At 44.4% G+C, this 13,198-nt stretch overlaps 1 protein-coding gene across 5 annotated transcripts in view; it reads right to left on the bottom strand.

Annotated features, from left to right (window-relative positions):
• The window catches only part of ITPRID2 (ITPR interacting domain containing 2), a 67,621-nt gene that overhangs the window by 33,518 nt on the left and 20,905 nt on the right, over window positions 1-13,198 (bottom strand). For 4 of the 5 annotated variants that reach the window (XM_082200753.1, XM_082200752.1, XM_082200754.1 and 1 more), the window contains 6 exons: window positions 8,153-8,202; window positions 7,165-7,221; window positions 6,066-6,105; window positions 5,041-5,139; window positions 2,747-2,955; window positions 552-1,231 (listed from right to left, as the gene is read on the bottom strand). In XM_082200753.1, coding sequence (XP_082056879.1) covers window positions 552-1,231; window positions 2,747-2,955; window positions 5,041-5,139; window positions 6,066-6,105; window positions 7,165-7,221; window positions 8,153-8,202 — 1,135 coding nt within the window. Of the gene's footprint in view, window positions 1-551; window positions 1,232-2,746; window positions 2,956-5,040; window positions 5,140-6,065; window positions 6,106-7,164; window positions 7,222-7,622; window positions 7,724-8,152; window positions 8,203-13,198 lie in introns of those variants that run through there. The other variant, XM_082200755.1, reaches the window with a different exon arrangement.

The following is a 13,198-nucleotide window of genomic DNA, read 5'->3' on the forward strand; positions in this document are numbered from 1 at the left end:
CTGTTCTTAATCTGAAGCACCACTTTATCTAATGGGGCCTCCTGCTGCCGCCGCGCTGCCGGAACCAGATTTCTGTTCTCATCCTGAAGCAAAGTTCTTAACCTGAAGCACTATTTCTGGGTTAGCGGAGTCTGTAACCTGAGGTACCACTGTATGCTGATATATCACGATGTCTCAAATAAGGATGGAGCTATGTGGAGGCATTGGCCGGCTTCACGGTTTTTCCCGCATCATGATTTTTGCCGGCACCTGCTCTTGTGATTCGCTGCCCCCCTGCAGGAGGCAGGGGAGAGCCGAGTCGGCAGAGTTAACATGGGCTGCAGGAATCAACACTGGCTGGTTTTACGGTTTTTCCCACCCTGTGATTTTTGCACAGCACACACACACACACCACAATTCATGACACATTGCCAGGTCAAAAATTACAAAACCAATATCACGATATGGACTTCAATCCGGTTTTGGATGATATATTGATATTTCGCCCAGCCCTAGCATAGGGGGCCAAGAAGGACTTTGCACATACCCCAAACAAATGCCTTTCCACTTACCTCTTCCATCTCAAACGAGTCCTTCTGCTGCAACATGAGATTGGCAATGGATGGGTTGGCGATTGAAGCACAGGGCTGCTTATCCAACACGGGAGCAGGAGTTATTTGCTGTTCGGCGTTAACTTCGAGCCCAGAACTGGCTGGTGCTAGTGCATCGCTCTCGATACTACTGGATGTTGTAGCCGCAGCTTTTTCATCTGAATAATCAACTGAATCCTTAGTTTCAGGAGGCACAGTACCATCTCCTTGCTTTGCATTCATGCCAGAAGAAATTCCCGAAGCCTTGAGACCCTCAGCCGCAGTGGACTGGTTGCTTGGCGTCTCCTCTTTTACCGTAGCCAGCAGTGAAGCTTTGAAGTGTTTTGGCGTTTTGGGCTCATTTTTCGCCTCCGCTTCTTCAGCCCCACTTTCGGCTTTCCCCGTCTCGACTGGTGAGGCGGCAGGGCTGCCGGCCCCTTCGCCTGCCTGTGGGCTCCCGTACAGATTGAGTTTAGACAAGGTCTTGATGAAACGACTGGCCGTGTTGCTCCGCGTCAGAGGAGGAGGGCTGGGTGCCTCTTTGCTGGAAGCGGTCGAATTCATGCTCCCAATTTTCTGCAGCGGAGTGCCAGAGACTTGGGAGTATAAGGAAGAGAATGCATTGGCCACCGTGGTGAGCACTTCAATTTGACGAAAGCGGCCTGGCAAAAGGACAAAAAAACAAAGAGATGACAAAGAGAACAATGGGAGGCATTGTAAGAGTCAATAATGAAGCTGCTTGGAACTTGCAAAGGTAAAAACAAACACATAGCAGGCAAAGGCCCACCAGATTGCTAAACCTCAAATGTCTCTGTCAAAAAGTACCCACAGCCTTGGGCTTTTCCGAAATTCAATTTTTTAAAAAGCCAATCATTTTATTTTATTTTTAAGAACAGCTGTTTGTTACTTCGTACTCCAAACTATTGCATTTCATTATTAAAATGTCATTTTGACTATTACATGAAAAAGGACACACACATACAAAATGTTACTGCCAATAGGCTAGTCTTTAAATCACTTGTGCCTTTCAAGTTACACAAACTATACATTTTGGTTGCATCTAGCAAAGTTCTGGTGAAATGTTTTAGGAGGAGAGAGAGGTCAGCATCGGCCCCTTTCACCACCTTTGCCCACCCAGGTTCCTGCCCCCTTAACTCACATTCACCCCTCTCAAAGTGGTTTCATATCCTTTCCTCTGAATCCCACCATGCACCACCACCACCACAATAATAATAATAACAGTAATAATAATTTTATTATTTATGTGCGCCCATATTGCTGGGTAGCCCCAGCCACTCTGGGCAGTTCCCAAGAAAATATTAAAAACACAATAAAAAGTCAACCATTAAAAACTTCCCTGAACGGGGCTGCCTTCAGATGTCTTCTAAAAGTCAGATAGTTGTTTATTTCCTTGACATCTGATAGGAGCAAGTTCCACGGGGGGGGGGGGGTGTTGTCACTACCAAGAAGGCCCTCTGCCTGGTTCCCTGTAGCGTCACGTCTCACAGTGAGGGAACCGCCAGAAAACCCTCAGCGCTGGACCTCAGTGCCCAGGTTGGACCATGGGGGTGGAGATGCTCCTTCAGGTATACAGGGCTGAGGCTGTTTAGGGCTTTAAAGGTCAACACCAACACTTTGAATTGTGCTCAGAAACATACTGGAAGCCAGTGTAGATCGTCTGCTCTGTCATCTGTGGTCAATTGCCTTCAAGAAGGCACTATGTGTCACTCTGGAATAGGGGTGGGGACCCAGTGATGGCCTTCCAGATGTTATTGGGTTTCCAAGCTCTAGAGCATTCAGCATTTTGTTAGGGAAGTCCATTTAGGGTCCACCTGCGCTATACATTTAATGTAGTACCACACCACTTTAAATAGCTGCAGCTCCCCCCCCCAAAAAAAATCATCATCATCATGAGAATTGTAGTTCATTAAGGGCTCTGAGAGTTGTTAGACCTCCCATTTCCCTCACAAAGAACGACTGCTAAACCACTATAAGTTTTTTTGGGGAAGGCTCCTATCAACACTCTGTAGCCTGAACAAACTACAGCCCCTCTGATTTAAAGTGGTGTGATCCTGCTTTAAATGTGTACTGTAGGTGGGGCCCCAAACACTCGCTCCTGAGGCCGTCAACATGACACCAGCAATTTTGAAACCGTGCTCTTAATTTAGCATACATACTGGTCAATGCAAAATTTGGATTTTCCACTTCCATGCGCTGCAACTGGGCATTCAGAAACACTTTGATATCTATCCCCCTGGCAAAGGATGATGAATTGAAAAATCTCGATGGAATCTTAGAAGCAATATCTGGTTCATCACGGCCAAATCCAAGATTGTAGAGGACCTCTTCAGGATCTTCCTCGTACAGTTCCAGGAGTTCAGATACACTAGATGAAAACAAAAACACCCCATAATTGCTTTCCACCCTTTTTTTTTTTTCTTGGACGTGATTCCTTCCTTTCGGACAAGTACAGTGGTACCTCGGTTTACGAACTTAATCCGTTCCCGAAGTCTGTTCTTAAACCAAAACTGTTCTTAAACTGAGGTGTGCTTTCCCTAATGAGGCCTCCTGCCACCGGTGCCCTTCCACTGTTTGGATTCCGTTCTTAGACCGAAGTAAAGTTCTCAAACCAAGACACTATTTCCAGTTTTGTGGAGTTTGTAAACCAAATCTTAAACTGGACTGTTCTTAAACCGAGGTACCACTATACAAGCAAGAACTACACCCTGGTTAAACTGAAGTCCTCTGACTAAAACAGATGTAGGCTACGGTTCTAAGCATTTCAAGGAGATGAAATTGTTTTCTGTGAGTCTGCAAGGTTTACTTCCAAGAACATGTGTTGAGGAATGAGGAACTGGACCTGTCTGAGACCACAACCCTCTTCAGGTGTTTCAATAGTGAGCGCAAAAAAGAAGAAGTTGGCATCGCCCTTCTGTACTTGTGGAGGCCGCCCACACATTTTGGAGCCCCGATTTTCCTGGGTTCTAAAGTGCACAGGGAGCCTTCACAAATGCAGGAGGCTTGGATTGGGTTGGAAGTTGGGTGGGAAGAGTGCCTGGGGGAAGGGACAGAGCTAGCATGCTCATCTGCATTGCCCGCCCGTGTTTTCTGAAGTCTTCATTGAACTGGAGGTGGCATTTGATAGCCATCTCCGGCTTGCTGACTTGAGAGGAACTTCAAGATCAAAGCAAAACTTACTTTCAAGGAAATGTGTCTAGGCTTGGTATGCAAATTTAATGCTTCAGTCCCCAGTACAGTGGTACCTTGGGTTACATACGCTTCAGGTTACAGACTCCGCTAACCCAGAAATAGTGCTTCAGGTTAAGAACTATGCTTCAGGTTGAGAACAGAAATCATGCTCCGGCGGCGCGGCGGCAGCAGGAGGCCCCATCAGGTTAAGAACAGTTTCAGGTTAAGAACAGAGCTCTGGAACGAATTAAGTACTCAATCCGAGGTACCACTGTATACCATTTCAGAGTCTTGAGAGTTTTAAACATGCTTCTGAAACAAGTGCTATCTACCACCTCAAAAGCAAGTTTACAATGCAATCTTGGGCACATCTACTCAAAAGAATATCAGATCAAGGGAACCAATGCCCGGGGTGAGGGTTATGTGACTACAGTTTCAACTCCAAACAATTCAACTTAACTGGTTTATGCTTTGGACAGCAGAAGTAGCCAAAGTACATAGCATTATCTAGTCTCCACTACAATAGATCTTGTAACTGGTTATGTAGTAGTTCTAGAGTGCGTTATGCTGTTCAAAACAATGCACATCTTTCTCTTTGGTTCTTAGAAAAAATCCTATGGAAACACAGAGGTATAGCCAGACTCATATGTAGCATCTGATTCAGGTACAAATTGGGAGCTATTTCATCCTGTAAATGGGTGTGCAAGTGAAGGGGCCTAATCCAGCTTCCTGTCCCCACGTACTTTGCCCTCACCCCGCCTCTGACTGAGAGGGGGGGGAAAGCAAGAGTAAGATGTAAAATGGGGAGTCAATGAGAGGTTCAACTTTCATCAACTGTTGATGTAAAAATCAGGTCTATTTGAAAAGAGCAGATACATGAACAACAAATATGGCTTCCCTTATCACCTTTAGCATGTCCCACAGCTTATAAAACTCCAGGGAGGTGCTAGTTTGTGAATATACCTCAAAAAAGCAGAAAGCAGGCACTTAGGCCATCAACAGATAACACAGCTTGGTGATTTTTGTTGGCAGAATAGGGGGGAAAGAAGAAATTCCATTGAGCTATTAAAAGATTGACAGTGCCAGAGCCCAGCTCTGCGGAGACGTTATCTCGGGAGCCCAGATGCATTATGGGGAATTAAAAATAGGAAGCCACCCAGGTTCCAGCACTGAGAAGTGCAAGAGGCTGGGTTGACTATAGCCAGCATTTTATAGACAGTGGGCCCAAGCTAATGTCAGGTCTGTACCTACCCCCAGTCCCCGGGTTATCAATACTGCTTACCTTGAAACGGTTGCACTGCTTTTCCCCGAGCCAGTGGAATTCATACTTCTCCCCTTCTGATGAAACTGCAGTCTCTTGTCCTTTGCCAACATGCCGTTACTGACAACACAAATGAATCAGGCATTGAAAGAACAGCATAGCTTCCTTCCTCTTTCAAGAACACTCCAAAAATCCAATATTGTACCATTTCTCTTTTCTTAAGAATGCACGCCCTTCACTTAGAGCAGACAGCTGCAACATTCGTACCTCAAGGATCAGAACTCCTCCAAAACAAAACAACAACAACAATCCTCTCTCTCATCTCTGAGCTTCTGCTGTCTCCATTGTTGGAAGAAGACAAAACCACCCCTAAAGCTTTTGCACTGTTCAGGGACATTGCTGAATTCAACCTCTTTTCGAAAACAACAATTGTATTTTGAAATACAGAACAAAAGGAAAAAAAGGAAGGGGGTGATTGCCCTACAATATCACCCACTGAAACAAAAAAAAAACCAAAAAAAAGAATGACTAATTCGCTGTCTTCAGTATATTATGGGTAAGCTGGTAAGACAATAAGCATAAAATGACTTGTGGAAAACCTCACCAACTCCTGAAACAGTCTGGATGTGTAAGTTAAGAAGGGGGAAAATGCTCATCTGTATTTTATGTGATCAAAACCTTCTTTATATTCAATATAGAAGTATTCTATGCTGCACTTATGTCTCCTTCCAGCTACTGAATTCAACTGACTGCTTCACATGATGAACGGAACGCCTCCAGTAAGTAATGTAATCATGGCACAAACCTCATCTTCAAACCAGACCTTAAAGAAACTCTGTGTTTTTATATTTGGCAGCAAGAGCCCTGTGCCTCTGCTAGGGTTTTTGAATTAAGATCACTGGATTTCAGTTTATTTTGCTTTAAATTCTGATAAAGGACCTCCTTCAGTAACAATCCATTAGATTTTTTAAATGTTTTACATAAATTGCCTGGTAGCTTATCCCCACGCCAGACATGACTCCCAAACCAGAAGTGTGAATATTCACCAGATTTCCATTTGGTCGCCGGTTTGATGCAGTTGATTAGCTAAAGGAGAAAGACAGGAAAAATAAATTGTTGGCACCAGACTATATGCAGTCACCCAAAGAACAATAGCCACTTGATAGGCAATGACAAATTCTGCTGTAGTTTTTTTCAGCATATATGCTATGAACACATCTTGTGCAACATCTGCAGTAGACTATACAAATCAGGTTAGAATCAGGAGCATGGCGGTTGCGCACGAGCCTTTTCCAAGACCTATTTAAGACTATGCTCCAATACCAATGTATAACAAAGAAAGTGAACTGGCAGAGCAAGGACATTTATTTCATAATGGCTGCTATTGAGATAGCAGCAGCAGCCCTTTATGTGAAAAATACAACTGAGCATGGGTACAAGAGAGCCCATAAACCTAGGAGATTCCTGGGCACAGTATATTGAAGATGACAGGTTGCCTTAAATTCAATTGTCAGTTCCTGCATGGTTCAGATCTGCTCTGCATAACTCTCAACCTCCACAATAGCAAAAGCTTCCATTAGTCCGCTTAATACATGACACCTGCAGAGCCACTGGATCTTGGGTACAAAATGTCAGCTGTGGGAAGCAGCTGCCATCCCTGCCTATGGTACAGCTATTCTTCTTCCCATCACCTTCCTGTGACAGCATCCAATCAAACATAATTTTGTGTAATCATTTGCACAGGTGCACACACAAAATCTGCAAAAAAACCCACAAGCAACCAACCCCAAACCCTAGACTTAACCAATGTCAATAATGAGATGAACATACGTATCTGATTTTTGAGTTCAGAGAACAGTCTGTAGCTATACCAACAGATCTTTAACAGGACTTTTCATGTTTTTCCAATCATCCTCTTTCTCTCTATTTGTCAACCAATGTAGCCCATGTAATTTGACTAGGTCAGGGATGAAGAATCTATCGACTTGAGATGTCCTTGGACTTCGACTCGAAGCAATCTCAATGCTCGCATGTGAGTGCTGTAGTTCAGCAAATCTTGCACTACACACAGTTTTGCTTTTAACAAGCTGCTTGGTTTTGATTTGGGGAGCAGGGAACAAGCATGCATTTTAACACCACACCTACCTTCGGCTCCCAGGGATAAATCATCTTCAAAGCTTCCTCCATTTCTTACCAGCATGCCTGAAAAGATGCCAATTTGAAGTGATCAACATCTAGCGTTGTGGTTTCCCCTTCCAGTTATCTGGATTGCCCACTTAAAACCAAAGCACCAAATGACAGCTATGCATATAAAATCCTTGTTCTTGAAAGCCAAATTTGAGCTCTCCAAGCTCAAATCTGGGGACCAGACCAGTGCTCTGCAGTGTCTCAGTCTGCTTCAAGGTAAGAGATATTGTTATTTTCAATGCAGAGAGCAGGTCTTACAACAGACACAAAAGATGCATTGAAGTAACGTCCATAGAGCTCCATGCCCAAGCTAAAGAAAATGGCCATTTCAGAACCATGAGTACCACGCACCTTTGGTTACCGCTGCACCGCATATAACACAGAATGCATCTTAAGCAAGCCTGCAGGTCTCTTACCAAGGAGTCTCAAGCCAAGGAAACGTCCTGGATCAAACATTCCCTGTCTCCCTTGCGCATTGAAAGAAAGGAGCTGCAACTACTGAAAGGGCTTCGGAGCTTCCCTGTCGCTACCTGCAGCGTCTTGTTGTACTTTGAACTTTTGCATTCTGGTTTGCGCAAGTGGTAACTTTTCAGGTGTGGCAAGTTCGGTCGGAGCAAGCCAACAGAGATTGTGCTGAAGGGGTTGACCTACTTCTCAGTGTAATACTTAATATTCATTCTCTGCCTTTCTCTCTCTCTCTCTCTCTTTCCCTCTCTCTCACACAAACAGCACAGCTTATCTTTATCACAAGAGAAATATTGCTTAAGAGTTCCTTCAGTTTAAAAAAATTGCAGATCCATTTGTCTTCTCTGCTTTCAGGCTTGCAGAAGCCCGCTCAACAACTTCTAACACCGTCTGCTCAAACCTGCATTTGAATTAGGATTTTTTTTTGTCTAACAAACAAGCAGGAAAACAGAAATGCACTTAAAAGGCCTCGGATCCTTACCCTTTAGAACTGTGTTGCTCTGCTCATCCAGGGAGGCTCCCAATGGCGTTCTGAAACCACAGAAGAGATTAAACATGCATGGCTGTCTTTTAAAAGTTGCTTCTTCATGTCCTTCCTTAAAGCCACACTTCTTTCACATCCGTCCCCTCCTCTTCCCGAAAATGTGCGCTCACACACACACACACACACAAACTTGCAAAGCAAGCTTTGAGGAAACCAGCCCCTAACCAGGCACCAGTTTGTGAAAAGGCTGTTTAATCAAATTGATACAGCTGCCAGCTTAACAGACTGCTCCGATGCAGGAAGTAAGCTCTGTGGGACTTTATTCCCAAATGACTGAGCAGAAGATTGTCCGTGCTGCCGTAAGTGTACATGAACATTAACGTGATTAATTAGTCTGTCAAAAGAAAAAGGAAAAAAACTTACTTTATTATCATCTTTAGCATTAATGCATGAGTAAAGGAGACAGACCTACAGCACTATACTTAATTGAAATTCATTCTGCACTTTAAACATTTCTCATCCATATAGCCAATGCTAAAAGTATGGGCATAATAGCCCCCTCCTCTCCCACAAACATACATACATTTCTGCTTGGCTAAAAGCAGAGTACGATCTATGATTGTTTCAGACACTCTCTTCTTTTTATCTTCTCTCAGCCCAATTTAGGCTGCAATCTGAAACCACTTTAGCGCGAGTTTAAAGTCCCACTGATCTTTGTGGGATGGGCGGCCAAGGAAATACTTACAGTATTTCACAGTATCGTTACATGCTGTTTGTAGAGCTTCCAGCTGCCTGCCAAAAGGTTATGCCAGGACTTCTTTAAAAACTCAAAAGCAACACAGCCAGCTGTGGGCACCCAGGATCTCACACTCTGCTGCTCCAACTGCCCTGCTGTAGCACACAATTTTTTACTTTTGACCCACAAACGGTAGGGCAGGTGAGAAAATGCAACAGCTGCACCCTCATCCTTTTGCCTTTGGAACTTTTAAAGGGGCAGGTACAATTTCAGGGTCGGGTTATTAGCACCAACCTCTGACCATTTGGGGCTTTCACAGCTGGAGTACTAGCCAGCTTCTTTCTCTGCAAAACCCCACCACCACCTCTGATAAATCTTGGAATGCTTGTATATCAAAGGGTGAAGGTTCAGAGGAAGGAGGAAGACTTTCCTCTGCTAAACATTTTCAAGTGATGGCCTTTCAAAAGCTTGGGTTTAAACAACTGTGCTTATTGTTTACACCACGGGCTTTTAATGGCCCTTTTAAAATTCTTCTCCTCTGCTTCAGGCCACTTCTGAGCATCTCGCTGTGCTCCCAGATCCTTTCGAGGCTGTTGCCAACGATACACACATCAGCTGCTAGCACAAAGCAGTAAATGAACAGCAAGGCTGGCGCTACAAGAGCTAACCCTTCACCTCTATAGCCGATTAACAGCTACCAGTGAAACAGCTTCGTCAAGGCAGCCCCGCCACTTGCATTTTCTACATACAAGACGTCACGACAATTTAGCCCACTACAGCGATAGCCTGGGAGGGGAAGGGAGATGCTTGTGTTTGAACATAGGGCAACAGATCTGCACAACGTATGAAGCCCTTTAGGGTGCAACTGAAGAGCAAACTGGGACAGCTGGAAAGAAACTATTTTGCGGCAGCAAGACCTCCTGAGCTGGCCGAGTCTGTTTGGAAGTGTACGATAATGCTAAACAGGAAGCTTGGATTCTGGACGGAGGCCGCAGATATCTTGTATGCATTCAAAAGAATTTGTCAGGCAGGCACAGGAAAGAAAGAACAGAGAAAAAGACTTCCTTTGCAGTTGGGTTAAGCAAGTGCTTTGGGGTGGCAGCGGTGGGGAGGCGATTGCAAAATGGAAACACAGCTAAAAATGAAAACTAAAATAAGGGTCTTCGACACTACAATCCTCAACATCTCCTATACCATATTTATCTGCCATGCAGAGATCTTGTTTCATGTTGTTGTGCTGGCACAACAGGTGTTATACTGGAGGAGAGGCAGAAGGCAGACCAGAGTCTCCTGGTAGATTTCTAAAGGATTTGCAGTAGGTTGTCATGGATTTCTGACTCCCAACTGTCTAACAATAGCAGCAGCAAAAAGGCAGACCCCTCCCTATCCTGAATTAGGCTGCTGAAACAAAGGAAGTATTGGGGAGTGAGGAGGGACCCAGAATGGATCTTTATCCTAGGCTAGAGGTACCCTGCCTTTAATTCTCAGTGTTTGTCCACAGTCACTATTCTGCACTGAGGTCTGGTTCCAGTAAAAAGAAAAAAGAAAAAAAATTAGATCCCATAAGCCTAAAGTTTTCCCATCCCTAATATACACTAACTAGCAGACACAGGCAGTAAGAGCAAAACCATGAGCAGAGACGTTTCTCACTAGCTTTTCAGAGTGCTAGAGGTCTCTCCGGCTACCATATCTGTGGAGCTTTGACAATACACAATGCCTAAATGTCACAGTTTCCCATCCATAAAATGGGGACAGCCACAATGCACCATTTAGGTTTCATGGAAACAAATTAGAAACCAAAAACCTTGAAGTCTTTGGCTCATGAGAATAGCTATACAAAATATTGCTCTGTTCTAAATAGCTCACACACAAAAAAGCAAACCAACCAAGGTTGTGTGAAAAGAAAATCCCTGTCTAGCCAGCTTATCAACTTATTCTAGCTGTTTTAGCACCTCTTTGCTTTCCTTGAAGCTCCATCTTCCAAACAGCCTTGCAAATACCCTAGCCCTCAAGGGAATGCATAACAAAGCAACTTACTTGTGGCATATGAACTATCTGGGGGAGAAGATAAAGAGTGAATATGAACCTTGTGGAGGTGGTGTGGGAGAGAGAGAGAGAGGACACCCATCTACATTCCATTTGCAATCTTCATTTGCACTCTATAGCTGCCACAGGGGAAGAGTGCAACTACCGTATTTTTCACTCTATAAGACGCACCCAACCGTAAGACACACCTAGTTTTTAGAGGAGGAAAACAAGAAACAAGAAAGCAATGCAAAGCCTCTTGAGCAAAGAGGCAGGAGCACTCCCGCTGCGCTCAAGAGGCTTTGCGTAGCTATCCCCGAAGCCAGAAGAGCAAGAGGGATCGCTGCGCACTGATCCCTCTTGCACTTCTGGCTTCGGGGATAGCTGCGCAGCCTCTTCAGGGCAGTGGGATGAAGGCTCCCTGCTGCCCTGAAGAGGCTGCATGCAGCTAAGCCAGAAGCTAGAACAGTGAGAGGGAGCACTGTGCAGTGATCCCTCTTGTTGTTCTGGCTTCAGCGATAGCTGCGCAGCCTGCATTCGCTCCATAAGACGCACACACATTTCCCCTTACTTTTTTAGGAGGGGAAAAGTGCATCTTATAGAGCAAAAAATACGGTGCTTGCATGGTGAACAGCTGAACAGCTACAAGGCAGGCAAAGGTAACCAAGTCCTTCTTTCATCATTACCACATCTCCACTGCAGGGAGACATGAACATTTCTAGCTGTTGAACAGCTCCAAAAAGGAAAGCCCACCATGACCACCAGCCTCTTCAAGCACTTCTATTTCAGAAAGCTCTAGAATGGGGTGTGCCTTTTTAAATAAAAAAAAGCATCAAACTCAGGAGGGTCACCCAAGCAATGCATCAACACAGCACATTTCCAGAAAGGTAACTCATCTACCACACTCCAGTTAAGACGTCAAATCTGTTTTCTTTTCTCAGGCATTTTGCAAACTCCCTATCAATCAAACCAAAAGGTGCTTTCTTCTCCCCCACCTCGTGGCAATGAATATTCGTCTTACAGAGTGATGTTTACCCCAAAGTACGTATTGCCCTGCTTTTGTGGGCAACCAAAAGTGACTGGTGGAAAGCCAACCCCCAGGATCTGAGGGTGCCTCACACACAAACAAGGAAATCCTTTACCCTAAGCTTAAGCTGATTCTTATTGTCTGAACTTGAGTGTGTGTGCTGTTTATTTTTGAAAGAATTAGTCTTTCCCTGCTGGCTAAATACTGCCCGCTTACATTTCAGGGGCGACGTTTTTGCACAACATCCCAGAAAAGAAGTTCCTTGTAAAACCACCAGCCTTTTCCCAATTTTCTGGAAAGATGACTTTTCAAACTGTTGGCTGTCTACAACAGCGGTACATATTTAGGAAACAAGAACAAAAAAGGGGGGTGCCCAGCCCATATATCAATACAAGGAAGTACATTGTAAATGTATTTATTTATTTATTTTAAAGAGGCCTAATTTTCTAAAATTTCCCACAGAAAAACAGCAGTGTAATTCCCAAACTAACCTCCTGGTGGAAGGAGTGAAGAATCTGGTGCCCTCTCATCACTGCTGACTATTGGCCATGCTGACTGAATTATCTGAATGGCCACAGGTTGCTCACACCTGCATTATGGAGTCACCAGCTCCCATTCACTTCACACAGCATTATTTTTCTAGAAAAAGAGGTGCCAGAACTCCCCATGAACACCCCCCGTGTTCTCTTATAATGGCAATGGCATCCACCTGAGAGGTGCTGAAACCGGGTTCTGGCAAGTTCCGGCTGAAAAAAGGCCCTGACTTCACCGATACCTGCTTGAACAAGAGCACCACAGCTGATGCAAAACAGAAAACTTGTGCTTTGGAAAACAAAGACACCCATGCAAACCGTAGAACAATTCACAGATTTGTTTGTTGGGATAAGCTTTCTTTAAATAAGCGAACACCCCCACCTTCTCTTTACCTCAGCGGCCAAAGACAAGCAGAGCAAACCCATTAAGACTGTCCATCTTTTGGCACAGTTGTAGCTTCAAACGCCAAGGATGTAACTAGGATGGGCAGCATTTGGTGGGAAAGGCAAGGTGCAAATTTCAGAAATCAACTGGATGATTTAATGCAATGCTACGTTTGTTTACTTGGAAGCATGTCAACGTTAGAAACTCAGATATAGAAGCTAGGCACCAAATGGCTCCTTAAACCATGGTTACAGTCGCCAAAACAGAATTCCTAGCTGCTATTTTTGGACCAGACGGCTCAAAAGTTGTATTTTAGCATGTGAGTTTTTGGTTCCTG

Source organism: Podarcis vaucheri, assembly GCF_965113315.1.
Source record: "Podarcis vaucheri genome assembly, chromosome: 1".
Classification (NCBI taxonomy): domain Eukaryota; kingdom Metazoa; phylum Chordata; class Lepidosauria; order Squamata; family Lacertidae; genus Podarcis; species Podarcis vaucheri.